Consider the following 21,312-nt stretch of genomic DNA (forward strand, 5'->3'; position numbering starts at 1 on the left):
AGAAAGCGAATCACCTCCTGATGGACGGGAGTCATGCACATGGTCATTTGCATCCAATACTGAGGCTTATTCTCAGCCAATGGCGTAGCATCAATTCCCCTCAGAGGAATAGGAAATTCCAAAGGCTCCAGGACAAATCCACAGTGCCTGGCAAACGACAAATCCATCAGATTCAGGGCAGCACCCGAATCCACAAAAGCCATAACCGGGTAGGACGACAAAGAACAAATCAAAGTAACAGACAAAATAAATTTAGGCTGTATAGTACCAATGGTGACAGGTTTAGCAATTTTTTTTTAAGCGTTTAGAGCATGCTGAGATAACATGAGTAGAATCACCACAGTAAAAGCACAACCCATTTTGACGTCTATGACTTTGTCGCTCAATTCTGGTCAGAGTTCGGTCACATTGCATAGACTCAGGTCTCTGTTCAGAAAATACCACCAAAGGATGAGCAGATTTGCGCTCCCGCAAACGCCGATCAACCTGAATGGCTAAAGCCATAGAATCACTCAGACTTGTAGGGGTGGGAAACCCCACCATAACATTTTTAACGGCCTCAGAAAGACCTTCTCTGTAATTTGCAGCCAGGGCACACTCATTCCATTGAGTAAGCACCGACCATTTCCGAAATTTTTGACAATACACCTCTGCTTCATCCTGACCTTGAGACATAGCCAGCAACGCTTTTTCTGCCTGATTCTCAAGAAAAGGCTCCTCATAAAGCAGTCCAAGAGCCAGAAAAAATGCATCTACATTAAGCAATGCAGGATCTCCTGGCGCCAGAGAGAAAGCCCAATCTTGAGGGTCGCCACGCAACAAGGAGATAACAATTTTAACTTGCTGAGCGGAATCACCAGAGGAACGAGGTCTCAGAGATAGAAATAACTTACAATTATTCTTAAAATTTAGAAACCTAGATCTATCTCCAGAAAACAACTCAGGAATGGGTATCTTTGGTTCTGACATAGGGCTATGAATAACAAAATCCTGAATACTTTGCACCCGTGCAGTAAGATGATCCACACTAGAAGTCAGAGTCTGAACATTCATGTCTGCAGCTGAGCTCAAAACCACCCAGAGTTCAAGGGGATGAAAGAAGCTAAACAGACTGCAGCAAAGGAAAAGCGGGAGGAAAAAAAAAAAAAAAAGTACTCAGGTCTTCTTTTTATCCCACTTCTGTGATGCATTAAACACTTTAAGGCCTGCTATACTGTTATGATCCTTAGTGATTGAGGATCACAAATTACTCCAGCTAAGTAACAAACATAGGACAAGCTCTAGGGAGGTGGCAAACTGGACTGACCGCAAATCTGAACCTATCCAAACACACTAGAAGTAGCCGGTGAACGTGCCTAAATATCCTAGACGTCTCGAGCCAGCCTGAGGAACTAACTACCCCTAGAGAGAAAGAAAGACCTCTCTTGCCTCCAGAGAAATAATCCCCAAAGATATAGAAGCCCCCAACAAATAATAACGGTGAGGTAAGAGGAAGGCACATACACAGGGGTGAAAGCAGATTCAGCAAATGAGGCCCACTAATACTAGATAGCAGAAAATAGAAAAGGGAATCTATGCGGTCAGTAAAAAACCCTTACAAAATATCCACTCTGAGATTTCAAGAACCCCCACACCAACTAACGGTGTGGGGGGAATAACTCAGTCCCCTAGAGCAACCAGCAAGTGAGGAAATCACATTTTAGCGAGCTGGACTAAAAACATAATGAACGCTGATAATCAAAAAATGATCAAACAAAAACTTAGCTTGTCTTGGAGAGACTGGGAGCAAGGTAGACACAAGGAATCTGAAGAGCACTGAATACATTGATAGCAGGCAAGGAACTGAGTATCCAGGTGAGCTAAATAGGAAACCAACCAAGGATAACGAACCAGCTGATGCTGCCAACCTGCAGAAAGACAACACTACACAGTACCGCTTGTGACCACTAGAGGGAGCCCAAAAATAGAGTTCACAACAGGAACCATTGACAACTGGCACTAGCTGAAGGATAGAGCCAGGATAAATAGCCGAGCCAGAATAGACGATCAGTGGAAGCAGCTGCTGACTGCTAAATCCAAGGAGCAGCAGTTCCACTTAAATCCACCGGAGGGAGCCCAAGAGCAGAACTCACAAAAGTGCCACTTACAACCACCGGAGGGAGCCCAAGAGCGGAATTCACAACACCCAGGATCGTGTGGGGCCATTATACTGTACAAAGCATCATGTGGGGCCATTATACTGTATGGACCATCACGTGGGGCAAGTATACTGTACGCAGCATCATGTGGGGCCATTATACAGTATGGAGCATAATGTGGCCATTATACAGTATGGAGCATTATGTGTGGCCACTATACAGTATGGGGCACTGTGTGGCCATTATACAGTATGGAGCATCATGTGGAGCCATTATACAGTAAGGAGCATCATGTGGCCATTATACAGTATGGAGCATCATGTGTGGCCATTATACAGTACGCAGCATCATGTGGCCAATGGCCATTATACAGTATGGAAAGTCATATGTGGCCATTATACAGTATGGATCATCATGTGTGGCCATTATACAGTATGGAGCATCATGTCTGGCCATTATACAGTATGGAGCATCATGTGTGGCTATTATACAGTATTGAGCACCGTGTGGCCATTATAAAGTATGGAGCACTGTGTGGCCAATATACAGTATGGAGCATCATGTGGAGCCATTATACAGTATGGAGCATCATGTGTGGCTATTATACAGTATGGGGCATCATGTGGAGCCATTATACAGTATGGAGCATCATGTGTGGCCATTATACAGTATGGAGCATAATGTGGCCATTATACAGTATGGAGCATCATGTGTAGCCATTATCCAGTATGGAGCATCAAGTGGCCATTATACAGTAAGGAGCATCATGTGTGGCCATTATACAGTATGGAGCACTGTGTGGCCATTATACAGTATGGAGCACTGTGTGGCCAATATACAGTATGGAGCATCATGTGGAGCCATTATACAGTATGGAGCATCATGTGTGGCCATTATACTGTATGGATCATCACGTGGGGCCAGTACACTGTACGCAGCATCATTTGGGGCCATTATACAGTATGGAGCGTCATGTTTGGCCATTATACAGTATGGAACATCATGTGGAGTCATTATACAGTATGGAGCATCATGTGTGGCCATTATACTGTATGGAGCATCACGTGGGGCCAGTACACTGTACACAGCATCATTTGGGGCCATTATACAGTATGGAGCATCATGTGTGGCCATTATACAGTATGGAGCGTCATGTGTGGCCATATTTTTTTTTTGTTTATAATTATTGTTTATGAAACATTGTGATCAGAAGTGCTAAATGGGTGTGGTTGGGGCGTGACTAGTTGTGAAATGGGTGTGATCAGAGGTGTGGCCTAAAATTTGCCACGGCGCGCACAACGCGCCGCTGACCTTGTCCCTCTTTCCCTTCCTCAAAAGTTGGGAGGTATGGTATAGTGTTGCTACCATATATGGGGACTCTACACTGTATGGGGACACAATGTATGGGTACTAGACTGGCAGATTTGCGATTCTCCAGAATAAAACATGGCATGAATGTTACAAAATGGTAATTGCAGCCGTAGATGAATTCATTGAAAGGTGAAGTTTCTACAATGGGGTAACTTTTGGGGTTTTCTGATGCTCTGACACTTTGGGGCTCCGCAAATGTCACCCGTAAACTATTCTAGAAAAATCTGTGCTCCTAAAGCCAAATACTTCTCCTATCTTCTCATTCATAACGTGTGGACTAACAGTAATTTATGACAATATGAGGCAGCACCATGTTTGGGAGACATTGTGCAAGAAATTGTAGGGTCTAATTTCACCTATTAGCCTTTGTGTACCTGACAAATTTGCAGAAAATACAAAAATTAAATTTTTTACAACTAAAATCTCATATTTCCACCTCTCAATTTCATAAAATTCTGTGAGGCACCTATGTGCTCCAAATACTCACTAAACCCCTAGATGAAATTCTTGAGGGGTCTAGTTTCCAAAATGGGGTCACTCGTGGGGGGTTTCTGTTGTTTTCACATGTCAGGGGCTTTTCTAATGCAACATAGCATTCACAATCTATCCCAGGCAAATAGCGCTCTTTCCTTTCCTAGCCCTGCCATCGGCCCAAGCAGAAGATTTTGACCACATATGGGGTACAGTCGCATTTGGGACAAATTGTGCAACAAATTACTGAGTCCATTTTCTACTATTATCCATTGTTAAAATTACAAATTTGGGATTAAAACAACATTTTCATGAAAAAAATGAAAATTTTCAATATGACTACCTTATGTTATCAAATTCTGTGTAGTACCTGTGATTTAAAAATGTTCACTGGTCCCCTGGACAAAATCCTTGAGGGGTGTAGTTTCCAAAATGGGGTCACTTGTGTCGAGTTTTCACTGTTTAGACACATCAGGGGCTCTCCAAACACAACATGATGCCCGCAGACCATCCCATCAAAGTCTGCGTTCCAAAACGTCACTCCTTCCTTTCAATCTCTGCCGTGCGCCCAGACTGTGGTTTTCCTCCACATATGGGGTACCTGCATACTTAGTAGAAAATGAACAACAAATCTTGGGGTTCATTTTCTTCTGTTACCCTTGTGAAAACAAAAATTGGGCTAAAAGTACATATTTGTGGGTAAAATGTGCTCATGACACATTTGGATAACTTCCCTAAGGGGTCTAGTTTCCAAAATGGGGTCAATTGTGGGGGGTTTCCACTGTTTAGGCACATCAAGGGCTCTCAAACGCGACATGATGTCTGCTCTCGATTCCAGCTGTTTTTGCATTCAAAACTTCCCTTACAAGCCCTGTCGTGCACCCAAACAGTGGATATCCTCGACATATGGGGTATCTGTGTACTCAGCGGAAATTGCACAACACACTGTAGGGTCCGTATTCTCCTGTTACCCTTGTGAAAATTACAAATTTTGAGTAAAATTTTTGTGAAAAAAAGTTAAATGTTCATTTTTCCCTTCCACATTGTTTTAGCTCCTGTGAAGCACCGGAAGGGTTAATAAACTTTTTGAATGTGGTTTTGAGCACCTTGAGGGGTGTAGTTCTTAGAATGTTGTCACTTTTGAGTATTTTCTGTCATATAGGCCCCTCCAAAATCACTTTAAATGTGAGGTGGTCCCTAAAAAAAAGGTTTTGTAAATTTTGTTGTGAAATTGAGAAATCGCTGGTCAAATTTTAACCCTTCTAAATTCCTAACTAAAAAAAATAATGTTTCAAAAATTGTGCTGATGTAAAGAAGACATGTGAGAAATGTTAATTATTAACTATGTTGTGCGATATAACTCTCTAACGGCAGAATAATTAAAGTCATATAGAAGAAATTTTACTGTCAAGAAGTATAATAAGTCATGAAAAAGCATTCTCAGATTCAGTAGGATCCATTGAAGCGTTCTAGAGTCAGAATTCAAAAATTTGGCTTGGTCATTAAGGTCAAAAGTGGCTCAGTCACTAAGGGGTTAAAACATGACAAACTGAAAAATAAAGAAATATTGAAGCACCATTTCTGCATCCATTATTTAAATTGTGTTACTTGTGTTATTCATTGCATTTTTTTGTGCATTTTTTTAATATGTGTTTTTACACTGTGTTTGAGGGGTCTGCGTCACTTTTTAGTATGTCATGCTTTAACCCCTTAATCCCATATGACGTACTATCCCGTCGAGGTGACTTGGGACTTAATTCCCAGTGACGGGATAGTACATTATGCTATTTAATGCGACATCGCGACTTAAGTTGCGGTGATCACATTAAATTTCCGACGCCATCTTACCTCACGGAAGATGACCTCAGCATCCTGGGGTCTGTCGCCGCCCACCAACCCTTCCTATCGCTGTGATTGGCTGTTCATTTCTGAACAGCTAATCACAGCGTTTCTCATTGTTTCAGTCAATCAGATTGGCTGAAACAATGAGGTCCCAGGTTAGGATCGAGTACCGATGTACTCGATCCTAGGCCGGTGCTTGGCAATGCCATGCACTGGCAAAAACCCCCTGGATTGGCGCAATCGCCGATCGTATCGATCGCGCCAATCACAGGGCGCAGCGGTATTACCGCCCTGTGCCCTGCCTATACCAGCCTGGATCGGTGCTGTAATAGCACCGATCCTAGGCCAGAGCCTAGGACAGGCCCAGCAGGGCCTGCAGGAGCTGATTGGCGTGATAGATGTTATCGACTTTCGCGCCAATCACAGGGCACACAGCGGTCATGTTGTCACCGCTGTGTGTCCTGCTAGTGACCTGGTTGTGACTTGACTAGGATCGCAGTGATCCTAGGCAGTTGCCATGGTCACCAGGGCCTGCAGGGATTGGTGGGATCGATGTGATCATTCGATCCCACCAATGACAGCTCACAGCAGTGGTGTGACCGCTCTGTGACCTGTCTGTCACTTGCTGTGACCTGTCTGACCGTTCTGCAGGGGTCCTCACCCTAGCTGAGGATTCCTGCAGAGCGGTCACCCAGGCAGATATCCTATGCTGGGCCTTGTGGTGCTACAGAAGCCTGTAACACCACAATCCCTGCTTTAGAAAAGAAAGAAGATAGAAGACAGAAGAAAGAAGACAGAAGAAGAGAGACTACAACCGTAAGTGTTATCCCTGATCCCTACCCAATCTCTCTTCATCCACCCCACCCCCATCCCTCTTCCCCCTTCCGCCTCCTTTTACCACCCTCCATCCCTCTTTGCGCTGCCTCTGTGCGCATGTTTAGTATCCGCCGAGCGTTGATTGGTGACGCAATTCACCAATCAACACTCGTGCTCGCTTTTTTTTCCTCGGCCCCCTTTGCTCTAACTCTGTAAACACATCCCGCAGCTGCCAAACTTTAAGTGATGCAGTTCACTTATTAGAGCTTGTGCCATTTTTTTCACCCCCCCTTGCACCACATCTGTGCACACACCCAGCCGCCGAACTTTGACAAGTGACGCAGTTCACTTATCAAAGCTCTCGTGCCTGCCGTTTTCTTTTTTTTTTCATATCCTCATTCACACACCCAGCAGTCGCCGAACTTTGATATGTGATGCGGTTTACTTATCAAAGCTCTCGTACCTGCCGTTTTCTTTTTTTTCACATCCCCTTTCACACACCCAGCAGCTGCAGAACTTTGTTAAGTGACGCGGTTCACTTATCAAAGCTCTCGTGCCTGCCATTTTTTTTTTCCACATTCCGTTCGCACACCCAGCAGCCACCGAACTTTGATAAGTGACTTATCAGAGCTAGGGCCTGCTGTTTTAGACTTTTCCTTTCACAGGTATTTTTTTCCCTATTTGCTTTTTTTTCCTTTAGCTTTTTCTTTTCAGAATAGTTTGCACCAAACACTATCCCCCCACACGTACACAGTTATCAATAATGTATACCCAAGCACCATACTCACAAAAAAATGTCCCGCTCGTCCCGTTCGTCCCAACAGCGCTATTCATTGGAGGAGGCGTATTCTTTCCTTGCCTCCGACACTGATAGCGAGGGAGAGGATCCCACTTTTCTTTATTTTTCTGATGCTTCCTCATCCTCTTCCCCCTCCTCATCTTCCTCCACCGGTCCTGCGGAACCACTACGCAGACGCCGCAGGACAGAAGATGAGGCAGTGCCCATCATTGATGAAGATGACGATGAAGATGAAACAGCGCCCACCATTGCCGAAGACGAACCAGCGCACCCCACTGCGGACCCCATATGGACCTTGCCGCCCGAAAATTACAACGACTTATTCCTGATTTTGTGGCAGAATCAGGAATCAAGTTTGACACCACCGTTCTCACAGAACTGGACTTTTTCAAAGTCTTTTTCTCTGAGGCTTTTGTTAACCTCATGGTGGAGCAAACTAATTTGTATGCTCATCAATTGTTGGAGCAAAACACCGGTTCATCATATTCTAACTGGTCTCCTGTAGACGCAGTTGAAATGATGCAGTTTTGGGGCCTGGTCCTCTCCCCCATGGGGATCCTGAAGAAGCCAGAACTTCTGCAATATTGGAGTGTTGATATTTTATAACACTCCAGTGTTCCGAATGGTTATGACCCAGACACGTTTTGAAGCCATCCATATGTTCCTGTATTATAACGATAATGCACAGTGTCCCACACGAGATGACCCCAACTTTGACCGTCTGTTCAAAGTATGGCCGGTTATCGAACACTTCAAAAAGTTTGCTGAAGTGTACGTGCCTGAAAGGAACATATGCGTGGATGAGTCCTTAATTCACTTTAAGGGACGGCTCGGATTCCGTCAGTACCTGCCCAGCAAGAGGGCCAGGTACGGAATTAATCTCTACAAGCTGTGTGAGAGTATCTCAGGGTACACCTACAGCTTTAGAGTCTACGAAGGGAAGGACACCAGGATTGAACCGCCTGAGTGTCCTCCTGTCCTGGGAGTGAGTGAGAAAATTGTGTGGGATTTGGTGCACCCACTGCTGGATAAAGGTTATCACCTCTATACCGATAACGTTTACACCAGCATCCCACTCTACAAATCTCTCTCTGTGCGAGGTACCGCAGCCTGTGGTACTGTCCGCAAAAATCAGAGAGGCCTCCCGAAGACACTACTTGGGCAGATGCTCAGAAAAGGTGAGAGCAAAGCCCAATGTAGCGACCACCTGCTGGTGGTCAAGTACAAGGACAAGAGGGATGTCCTTCTATTGACCACCATACACGGTGATGGCAGCGCCCTCAGCACTGTATGGGGTACCTCTACAAAGGTCAGCAAACCGACCTGTGTACTGGGATACAACAAAAATATGGGGGGCGTTGATCTCTCCTATCAACTCCTCCAACCGTACACTGCTTTGAGAAAGGGCAGGGTGTGGTACAAAAAGATGTCCGTGCACATTGTACAAATGGCAATGCTCAAGGCTTTCCTGCTGTCACGATGTGCATGCCACACCGATACTTTGTACCTTCATTTCCAAGAGGTAGTGGTTAAGGCCCTGATGTTTGGCACTCCGGAAGGAGCAGGCCCCAGTACCTCTGGATCTGAAGGTGCTCGTATCGTACCAGGTCAGCAATTTCCGGGGGGTGTTCTCGCCAACTGGAAGAAAAGGTAAGCCGCAAAAAAGGTGCCAAGTGTGCTACAAAAGGGGAATATGCAAGGACACCATCTATCAATGCGAAACCTGCCCCGAAAAACCTGGCCTGTGTATGAAGGATTGCTTTAAATTGTACCACACCTCCATGCACTACTAATTTACTTTACAGGAATCAGATTAGTTCCAAAGGGGGCACATCTAGGTACCGTAATTTCTTTGGGGGTCTACTTTCCAAAATGATGTCACTTGTGTGTTTTTTTCCTGTTTAGGCACATCAGGGGCTCTGCAAATGGAACATGACGCCCGCAGACCATTCCATCAAATCTGCATTCCAAAACGTCAGTACTTCCCTTTCGAGCCCCAACGTGTGCCCAAACAGTTTTTTTCCCCACATATGGGGTACCATCATACTCAGGACAAATTGGACAACAACATTTGAGGTCCAATTTCTCCTGTTACACTTGGGAAAATAAAAAATTGGGAACTAAAAGATCATTTTTGTAGGCAAAAAATAAGATTTTTTATTTTCACGCCCGGGCATTATAAACTTTAGTGAAACACTTGGGGGTTCAAAGTTCTCACCACACATCTAGACAAGTTCCTTAGAGGGTCTAGTTTCCAAATTGGGGTCACTTGTGGGGGGTTTCCACTGTTTAGGCACATCAGGGGCTCGTGAAACAGAACATGATGGCCGCAGAACATTCCATCAAAGCCTGCATTCCAAAACGTCACTACTTCCCTTCCGAGCCCTAACGTGTGCCCAAACAGTAGTTTTCTCCCACATATGGGGTACCAGAGTACTCAGGACAAATTGGACAACAACATTTGAGGTCCAATTTCTCCTATTACCCTTGGGAAAATAAAAAATTGGGGACTAGAAAATCATTTTTGTGGGGAATAAAATATATATATTTTTTTTAATGCTCGGGCATTATAAACTTTAGTGAAGCTCCTGGGGGTTCAAAGTGCTCATCACACATCTAGATAACTTCCTTAGGGGGTCTAGTTTCCAAAATGGGGTCACTTGTGGGGGGTTTCCACTGTTTAGGCACATCAGAGGCTCGTCAAACGCGACATGGCGTTCGATCACAATTCCAGCCAATTTTAGGTTGAAAAAAACAAACGGTCCTCCTTCCCTTCCAAGCCCTGCCGTGCGCCCAAGCAGTGGTTGTAAAAATGAGAAATCACTGGTCAACTTTTAACCCTTATAACTTCGTAACAAAAAATATTTTGTTTCCAAAATTGTGCTGATGTAAAGTAGACATGTGGGAAATGTTACTTATTAAGTATTTTGTGTGACATATCTTTGTGATTTAAGGGCATAAAAATTCAAAGCTGGAAAATTGCGAAATTTACAAAATTTTCGCCAAATTTCCGTTTTTATTACCAAATAAACGCAGGTAATATTAAAGAAATTTTACCACTATCATGAAGTAGAATATGTCACGAGAAAACAATGTCAGAATCACCGGGATCCGTTGAAGTGTTCCAGAGTTATAACCTCATAAAGGGACAGTGGTCAGAATTGTAAAAATTGGCCCGGTCATTAACGTGCAAACCACCCTTGGGGGTTAAGGGGTTAAATAAAGCTGCTTTGTTTTAATATTTTCTGGTATTTGGCAAAAACTTTATTTATTGACATACTTAGGTGCGGATTAGATGCATTTTTGGTGCGTTTGCACAGCAGAAATGCACTAAAAATGCATGTGCGTTTTTTTACCTGCGGATTATCTGCATCTAATGCAAGTTTATGAGGAATATTTGCACAGAAAATTCTGCGCACCTGCAAGAGAGACTAACATGTTGTGCATGTGAATCACGCACCGTAGGTCATTTCTTGCTGTGTAAAATAAAAGCACAGTGGGCAGGAGATAAATCCCATCCAATGCAACTGTAAGGCCGGGGTCACACTTGCATGTGCAATGCGAGAAACTCGCATCAATGCCTGCCACTGCCGCCAGCACTCGGGACCGGAGCGTGTGGCTGCATAGAAATACATGCAGCTGAACGCTCCGGTCCTGAGTGCCGGCGGCAGTGCCAGGTATTGATGTGAAAGTTTCTCGCATTGCACATGCAAGTGTGACCCCGGCCTAAGACGCTGCGTTTTTACACAGCAAAAATATGTATCGTCAAAAATGTACCAAAAGCTCATTGTGGGAATGTAGTCTAAAGCTATGTTCCCACAATAAGTTTTAGATGTTGCATTTCTGCACTTATTAGGCCGGCGTCACACTGGCGAGTTTTACGGACGTAAGAGCGCAGAAACTACGTCCGTAAAACTCGCATAACATACGGCACAATTATTCTCAATGGGGCTGCTCCTATCAGCCGTATATTACGGTTCAGTATTATACGGCTTTCTACGGCCGTACAAAATCGCAGCATGCTGCGTTTGTCAGCGTACTGCGCAAAAAAATCGCCAATGAAAGTCTATGGGGGCGCGAAAAATACGGATTCCACACGGACCAGCAGTGTGACTTGCGAGAAATACGCAGCGGTGTTAGTGAAAAGTCGGTAATTCAATTGCCGGCTTTTCATTTCTCCTGCACAAACCCGACAGGATATGAGACATGGTTTACATACAGTAAACCATCTCATATCCCCCTTTTTTTTGCATATTCCACACTACTAATGTTAGTAGTGTGTATGTGCAAAATTTCAGCGCTGTAGCTGCTAAAATAAAGGGTTAAATGGCGGAAAAAATTGGCGTGGGCTCCCGCGCAATTTTCTCCGCCAGAGCGGTAAAGCCAGTGACTGAGGGCCGATATTAATAGCCAGGAGAGGGTCCATGGTTATTGGCCCCCCCGTGGCTAAAAACATCTGCCCCCAGCCACCCCAGAAAAGGCACATCTGGAAGATGCGCCTATTCTGGCACTTGGCCACTCTCTTCCCACTCCCTGTAGCGGTGGGCTATGGGGTAATGAAGGGTTAATGCCACCTTGCTATTGGAAGGTGACATTAAGCCAGATTAATGATGGAGAGGCGTCAATTATGACACCTATCCATTATTAATCCAATTGTAGGAAAGGGTTAAAAAAAACACACACACACATGATTGAAAAGTATTTTAATGAAATAAACACAGCGGTTGTTGTAATAATTTATTGTTCTCTCAAATCCATTTGCAGTCCCTCGCTTGGCAACATAATAAACGCACAAGATACATACCTTCTGATGTACTGTCAGGTCCAACGATGTAATCCATCTGAAGGGGTTAACTAATATTACAGGCAGGAGCCCTGCTATAATGCAGCTGTGCTCCGTGCCTGTAATTCCCCAGCGAATGAATGAAATGTAGGTCATTGACCTACATTTCATTCAGTCGCGGTGATGCGCCCCCTGGTGGATGTCCTCATATGACCTGGAGCGTGGGAAAAAGTTCCCAGGCTGCAGTTCATGAGAACATCCACCAGAGGGCGCCTCACCGCGAATGAATGAAATGTAGGTCAATGACCTACATTTCATTCATTCGCTGGGGAATTACAGGCACGGAGCACAGCTGCATTATAGCAGGGCTCCTGCCTGTAATATTAGTTAACCCCTTCAGATGGATTACATCGTTGGACCTGACAGTACATCAGAAGGTATGTATCTTGTGCGTTTATTATTTTGCCAAGCGAGGGACTGCAAATGGATTTGAGAGAACAATAAATTATTACAACAACCGCTGTGTTTATTTCATTAAAATACTTTTCAATCATGTGTGTGTGTGTGTGTTTTTTAACCCTTTCCTACAATTGGATTAATAATGGATAGGTGTCATCATTGACGCCTCTCCATCATTAATCTGGCTTAATGTCACCTTCCAATAGCAAGGTGGCATTAACCCTTCATTACCCCATAGCCCACCGCTACAGGGAGTGGGAAGAGAGTGGCCAAGTGCCAGAATAGGCGCATCTTCCAGATGTGCCTTTTCTGGGGTGGCTGGGGGCAGATGTTTTTAGCCACGGGGGGGCCAATAACCATGGACCCTCTCCTGGCTATTAATATCTGCCCTCAGTCACTGGCTTTACCACTCTGGCGGAGAAAATTGCGCGGGAGCCCACGCCAATTTTTTCCGCCATTTAACCCTTTATTTTAGCAGCTACAGCGCTGAAATTTTGCACATACACACTACTAACATTAGTAGTGTGGAATATGCAAAAAAAAGGGGGACATGAGATGGTTTACTGTATGTAAACCACGTCTCATATCCTGTCGGGTTTGTGCAGGAGAAATGAAAAGCCGGCAATTGAATTACCGGCTGTTCACAGATATCGCGCTGATTGAAATCTAAATACAGAATATATATATATGTGTCTCAATGACATATATATATATATATATATACTGTATATATGTTTTCCCGAACATTTGAGCACATAAATCCATTAGATGTCGGTTTTGCAAGCCTGCGCGAAAATCTCGCAGTACGGATGCCATACGGATTACATACGGAGGATGCCATGCGCAAAATACGCTGACACACCCTGCCTACGGATCAATATTTTGGGAACATTTCTCCGTATTACGGCCGTAGTACGGACGTATAATACGTGGCGTATTGTCTTACGCCAAGTGTGACGCCGGCCTCAGCCATATTAGGTTACTTGCGTATTTTTTCATTGTGTTTGAGTGCGTTTTTTACATGTGTTTTTATTGTGTTTTTAATGATTTTTTTGTTTCATGTCATGTTTTAAATAAGCTGCTTTGCTTTTGATACTGCCTGGTATTTAGATAAGCTTATTGATTCAGTTATGTGTGGATTACATGCATTACAGCACTAAATAACATACAGTTAGGTCCATATATATTTGGACAGAGACAACATTATTCTAATTTTGGTTCTAGACATTACCACAATAAATTTTAAACAAAACGATTCAGATGCAGTTGAAGTTCAGACTTTCAGCTTTCATTTGAGGGTATCCACATTAAAATTGGATGAAGGGTTTAGGAGTTTCAGCTCCTTAATATGTGCCACCCTGTTTTTAAAGGGACCAAAAGTAATTGGACAGATTAAATAATTGTAAATAAAATGTTCATTTCTAGTACTTGGTTGAAAATCCTTTGTTGGCAATGACTGCCTGAAGTCTTGAACTCATGGACATCACCAGACGCTGTGTTTCCTCCTTTTTGATGCTCTGCCAGGCCTTCACTGCAGTGGTTTTCAGTTGCTGTTTGTTTATGAGCCTTTCTGTCTGAAGTTTAGTCTATAACAAGTGAAATGCATGCTCAATTGGGTTGAGATCAGGTGAGTGACTTGGCCATTCAAGAATATTCCACTTCTTTGCTTTAATAAACTCCCTGGTTGCTTTGGCTTTATGTTTTGGGTCATTGTCCATCTGTAGTATGAAACGACAACCAACCAGTTTGGCTGCATTTGGCTGGATCTGAGCACACAGTATGGCTCTGAATACCTCAGAATTCATTCGGGTGCTTCTGTCCTGTGTCACATCATCAATAAACACTAGTGACCCAGTGCCACTGGCAGCCATGCATGCCCAAGCCATCACACTGCCTCCGCCGTGTTTTACAGATGATGTGGTATGCTTTGGATCATGAGCTGTACCACGCCTTCGCCATACTTTTCTCTTTCCATCATTCTGGTAGAGGTTGATCTTGGTTTCATCTGTCCAAAAAATGTTCTTCCAGAACTGTGCTGGCTTTTTTAGATGTTTTTTAGCAAAGTCCAGTCTAGCCTTTTTATTATTGATGCTTATGAATGGCCTGCACCGTGCAGTGAACCCTCTGTATTTACTTTCATGCAGTCTTCTCTTTATGGTAGATTTGGATATTGATACGCCTACCTCCTGGAGAGTGTTGGTCACTTGGTTGGCTGTTGTGAAGGGGTTTCTCTTCACCATGGAGATTATTCTGCGATCATCCACTGCTGTTGTCTTCCGTGGGCACCAAGGTCTTTTTGCATTGATGAGTTCACCAGTGCTTTCTTTCTTTCTCAGGATGTACCAAACTGTAGATTTTGCCACTCCTAATATTGTAGCAATTTTTCAGATGGGTTTTTTTCTGTTTTCGCAGCTTAAGGATGGCTTGTTTCACCTGCATGGAGAGCTCCTTTGACCGCATGTTTACTTCACAGCAAAACCTTCCAAATGCAAACACCACATCTCAAATCAACTCCAGGCCTTTTATCTGCTTAATTCAAAATGACATAATTAAGGGATTGCCCACAACTGTCCATGAAATAGCCTTGGAGTCAATTGTCCAATTACTTTTGGTCCCTTTAAAAACAGGGTGGCACATGTTAAGGAGCGGAAGCTCCTAAACCCTTCATCCAATTTTAATGTGGATACCCTCAAATGAAAGCTGAAAGTCTGAACTTCAACTGCATCTGAATTGTTTTGTTTAAAATTCATTGTGGTAATGTCTATAACCAAAATTAGAAAAAGGTTGTCTCTGTCCAAATATATATGGACCTAACTGTATATAGAACATATAAGTGCTCTATTGCTGCTCTCACTGATGGTCTGGGCTAATAATAGATTATGTAATTTATAATAGAGGCTCGTCTTACCATTGGTACTTCATCCAACTTCTCAAATTGTGGACTAGGTTTCTGGAAGAACCTCACAGCAGTGACCACTAGAGCAATGCAGAGAATAGAAATAAAGATGCACAGGACAGCAATCAGGCCTGGATTTTCAGACAAGTCCTTGGAACCAAGGATGCCTAACAATAAAAAAGGAAATAAATGCAAAGTTATACTGAATAAGAAAATCATATTCAAACAAGTGAATTGAAAACCAAAAGCCAGTATTTGGAGCTGCATATACATTTGGTAGAAAAACACTTTTCCTACATGAATGTTTCAACAGTAGAGCAACACTGCCCTCCCGTGTTTGCATTAACATACTGCAATTTTAGTAACCCTTTTAAAAATTAGCTATGCATCTTAGGTTCTCCTTATAAATTTCTTTATTTTTTAAAAAACATGTCTGTTAGATGTAAACAGTCAGTTTTGGGTCACAACGATCTGAAAGCCGTCAGTCTTTTTATGCAGTGTCGCTGTATCAGACCTTGTTTTTTATTTAAAGATAGGTTGTAGTTTTTATTGGTTATATTTTGGGGTGTAAGTCCTATAATAAATGGTTAAGTCCATCTCTGACTTTCATGGCCGAGACAAGAATATCTGCTTCTCGGTCCCAGCCACTTGAGGCCGGTTTACAAAAACAGCTGAGCACAGCTGCGCTACGTTGCTTCTGGAACTTAAATGGAAATGAATAGGAGATACGGAAACAGCGTAGACTACACCTATGACATTTAACTTAACTTTTACTAACATATATTAAAAATACTCAAAACCACAGAAACGGTCTAAAAACAAGTAACACTTAAGACAAACATTATATAGAAAAGTGGCCATGACGACAACATGCAAATAAAAATGGGAAGATCTCACCCACATACATAGAGATCAACAATATTGGACCACTTTGGAGTAAGACGAAGGGAATACTTAGGTCACTTTTGTCCCCTGTCGTGCCCCATGTGAAAGGCTCCCGACTGAACAAGAGCAGTACCCAAGTGATGTCCTAATAGTAGTGAATAGTGATGAGCGAATATACTCGTTACTCGAGATTTCTCGAGCACGCTCGGGTGTCCTTCGAGTATTTTTTAGTGCTCGGAGATTTAGTTTTCCTCACCTCAGCTGAATGATTTACATCTGTTAGCCAGCATAAGTACATGTGGGGGTTGCCTGGTTACTAGGGAATCCCCACATGTACTTATGCTGGCTAACAGATGTAAATCATTCAGCTGCGGCAAGAAAACGAAATCTCTGAGTACTTACAAATACTCAGAGGACACCCGAGCGTGCTTGAGAAATCTCGAGTACCGAGTATATTCACTCATCACTAGTAGTGAACAATAAACATTCTCTATGCTTTTCACCCTTTTCACATAAGCTTCATCAGGGGAGAGTATAGCAAGGGGTGAATATATATTGAAATAGATGGATTGAGTACTTCTGTGGCACTACAAACTCCAAGGAGTACAAAGGTGTCGCCTAACGTGCCTGATAGCAACTAGGCTGTGTGTCCACTGTATTCTTTACATGTGTTCTTTTTAGACTACACATAGAAGCCTATAGAAAAGAGAAAGCACCAAAACGACACAGTTCAGTTCATTACATGCACAAGGGGCAAAGTTGTCATGTAATCACATCCCCTTTGTTTAACTCCTTAAGCAGGTCTGGACTGGCCATCTAGCAATTCTGGCAAATGCCAGATGGGCCTGTGCCAGCTGTGGGCTTGTCTTTCACTACAGGGATGCACATGTAAACCTTCCCTCAGGCACCCTATGTGTTCTATTTGATTCCTGTGTATGTGAGCTCTGCAGATTACATGGCCTCCCACATTCAGGAGTCTGAGTGTGAAACAGTTGTCCTCTGGCATTCCTGCCTCTTTGATCTGCTGCTCCCCTCTCACTCCTGTTATCACCATCCTGTGCTTATAGAATCTGACTGCACAAGGCAGTGGATTTAACCCCTTTGTTGCCTCCCTGTTTAAGGTTGTGACAGAGACTGTCGTGTTCCTGCCCAGGAAGACAACAGTTGCATAGTGTGAATACTCTGGTACACTCAGCTCAGGTTTAGGGAAATAAATATAAACCATACAAGGTACCATTAGTATAGAGGTGCCACAGAGACCAATACCAATGCACAGGTCTCATAAAGGTGCACCTACAGGACACTCTCAAACATGCTATAGAACATAAGAAAAAATGGGGATATAGTCCAATATAATCAACAATTGTAAATTTATTAGAATATTACACATAACATATAAATGGATAAAAGTACATAGACTAGGATCAGGTAAAAAAGATGTGGACAGTATGTCCTAATTACAAATGATCTTGTTTTTTCCAGGTAAAAAAGTGCTTAAGTGCCGCAGAAACAACCCCTTAAAGCCCAAACAATGATGTATAATAAAGATACAAGTATCACAATAATTATGGTAAACTGCGCGCTATGCCATAATTAGGATGGGTTGTACGCTTGCATATGTGCTTACCCATAGTGTTACTGAGTCAGGACACGTGTCCACGCTGCCACCGACGCGCGTTTCGCCTCTTTATCAAGGTTTTACCTGATCCTAGTCTATGTACTTTTATCCATTTATATGTTATGTGTAATATTCTAATAAATTTACAATTGTTGATTATATTGGACTATATCCCCATTTTTTCTTATGTTCTACCGGTTTAGGGAAAGTATAAGATATAGCTTAGTGCTTAGGATTAGTGTTGAGCATTCCGATACCGCAAGTATCGGGTATCGGCCGATACTTGCGGGTATCGGAATTCCGATACCGAGATCCGATACTTTTGTGGTATCGGGTATCGGTATCGAAACAACATTAATGTAAAAATGTGTAAAAGAGAGAATTAAAATAAAAAAATATTGCTATACTCACCTCTCCGACGAAGCCTGGACCTCAACGAGGGAACCGGCAGCGTTGTTTGCTTAAAATTCGCGCTTTTCCTTCCTTACGTGAAGTCCCGGCTTGTGATTGGTCGCGTGCCGCCCATGTGGCCGCGACGCGACCAATCACAGCAAGCCGTGACGTAATTTTAGGTCCTTCAGGATTTTAAAATTACGTTCTGGCTTGTGATTGGTCGCGTCGCGGTCACATGGGCGACGCGACCAATCACAAGCCGTGACGTCACGGGAGGCAGGACACGCGCGCATTTTAAAATGCGCGCGTGTCCAGCCTCCCGTGACGTCACGGCTTGTGATTGGTCGCGTCGCCCATGTGACCGCGACGCGACCAATCACAAGCCAGAACGTAATTTTAAAATCCTGAAGGACCTAAAATTACGTCACGGCTTGCTGTGATTGGTCGCGTCGTGGCCACATGGGCGGCACGCGACCAATCACAAGCCGGGACTTCACGTAAGGAAGGAAAAGCGCGAATTTTAAGCAAGCAACGCTGCCGGTTCCCTCGGTGAGGTCCAGGCTGCGTCGGAGAGGTGAGTATAGCAATATTTTTTATTTTAATTCTTTCTTTTACACCCTTTTTACAGACCCTGGGAACCATCAGGAATACCGTCCGATACTTGAGTCCCATTGACTTGTATTGGTATCGGGTATCGGTATCGGATTGGATCCGATACTTTGCCGGTATCGGCCGATACTTTCCGATACCGATACTTTCAAGTATCGGACGGTATCGCTCAACACTACTTAGGATAGAGATAGATAGTGACTGTAGGTACAGTAGGGCAAGATACATTTAATTTAATTGATTAGGAATAGCCTAGCTTGGGAGGGGCTTGGGCAAAAAGAATAGAAATATCCTCCTTTAGTCAAGAGTGAGAGTTAGTGAAAGTGATAATGAGTGTTCGTTGGAGGCAAGGGGAAGTTCAAGGTGCAGGAGGCTGGAAGCACAATGTGGACAAAACGTTCTGTGGGTATGAGGTCGTACAAAATTCTCAGCTGACATTCTTGCAACGTCCAGAGTAGTGATGAGCGAGTGTACTCGTTGCTCGGGTTTTCCTGAGCACGCTCGGGTGGTCTCCGAGTATTTGTAAGTGCTCGGAGATTTAGTTTTCATCGCCGCAGCTGAATGATTTACAGCTACTAGACAGCTTGATTACATGTGGGGATTCCATAGCAACCAGCCAACCCCCACATGTACTCAGGCTGGGTAGTAGCTGTAAATCATTCAGCTGCAGTGATGAAAACTAAATCTCCGAGCAGTAACAAATACTCGGAGACCACCCGAGCGTGCATGGGAAAACCTGAGCAACGAGTACACTTGCTCATCACTAGTCCGGAGCTCAAAGCTCAAGTTCGGGGCTATGGAGACAACCAACAACCTTCTGTACAGAGGAAGATGGACATGGATCTCGGGAATACTGTGGTGCCAGACAGGGAATCCCTGGGCCTAACAGGTCCTGCTAACAATACACCTACGTCGGACTCTCTCCCTTTGATGTGTGCGCTAGCGCTGAGCCCACATCTATCCCGGCACATGTCAGCTGTTTTTAACAGCTGATATGTGCCTCTAACAGACGCGGGTAGAATCACCATCCAGCTGGGGCTATTAATCCATTAAATGCCGCTGTCAATCTCTGACAGAGGCATTTAACTCACGCTTCAAGGAAGCGCGCCGGAAATCCAGCCCATCGGTGACTGTCATGGTTCCCAATGGCAAGGGAACGTCAGAGAACATAAATAACAGAACAGCTCTTGGGTGATGGAATCTCGAGCTGACCGTGAGCTAAACCTACCACACAACTAACAGTGGCCGGGTGGCGTACCTACGTTTTATCCCTAGACGCCTAGCGCCAGCCGGAGGACTAACTAACCCTAATAGAGGAAAAGACAGACCTGGCTTACCTCTAGGGAAATTCCCCCAAAAAGGAGACAGAAGCCCCCCACATATATTGACGGTGAGTTCAGAGGAAAAGACATACGCAGTATGAAGGTAGGTTCAGCAAAGCGAGGTCCGCTTACTAGATAGCAAGAAGATACAATAGGGAACTTCACGGTCAGCTGAAAACCCTATTAAAGTACCATCCCGAAATTACTTTAAGACTCATGTGTCAACTCATGACACCGGAGTGGCAATTTCGGCCCACAAGAGCTTCCAGCTACAGAAAAATAACATAACTGTGAACTGGAACAAAAATGCAAAACAAACTTAGGACTAAGAGTCCAACTTAGCTGATAGTAGTCTAGAAGCAGGAACATGCAACAGAAAGGCTCTGGTTACATTGATGGCCGGCACTAGAATAACTGAGCAGCAAGGCTAAATAGGATACACCCATATCCTGATGGAAACAGGTGAACAGAGAAAGTGAAGCACACAAGTCCAGTACCACCAGTGACCACCGGGGGAGCCCAAAAACCAAACTCACAACAGTACCCCCCCTCAAGGAGGGGGCACCGAACCCTCACAAGAACCACCAGGGTGATCAGGACGAGCCCTATGAAAGGCACGGACCAAATCAGAGGCATGAACATCAGAGGCTGTCACCCAAGAATTATCCTCTTGACCGTAGCCCTTCCACTTGACCAGATACTGAAGTTTCCGTCTGGAAACCCGGGAGTCCAAGATCTTCTCCACAACGTACTCCAATTCACCCTCAACCAACACCGGAGCGGGAGGCTCAACGGAAGGCACAACCGGTACCTCATACCTGCGCAATAATGACCGATGGAAGACATTATGGATAGAAAAAGATGCTGGGAGGTCCAATCGAAAGGACACGGGGTTAAGAATCTCCAAAAT

The 21,312-nt window shown here is 44.0% G+C and overlaps 1 protein-coding gene across 1 annotated transcript in view; it reads right to left on the bottom strand.

Annotated features, from left to right (window-relative positions):
• CIST1 (colon, intestine and stomach enriched 1) overlaps window positions 1-21,312 on the bottom strand; it is a 233,774-nt gene that overhangs the window by 11,909 nt on the left and 200,553 nt on the right. The window contains exon 5 of the mRNA XM_077272939.1: window positions 15,588-15,742. Within this exon, the coding sequence (XP_077129054.1) occupies window positions 15,588-15,742 (155 nt within the window). The remainder of the gene's footprint in view (window positions 1-15,587; window positions 15,743-21,312) is intronic.

The sequence above is a fragment of the Ranitomeya variabilis genome, chromosome 1 (assembly GCF_051348905.1).
Source record: "Ranitomeya variabilis isolate aRanVar5 chromosome 1, aRanVar5.hap1, whole genome shotgun sequence".
NCBI lineage: Eukaryota > Metazoa > Chordata > Amphibia > Anura > Dendrobatidae > Ranitomeya > Ranitomeya variabilis.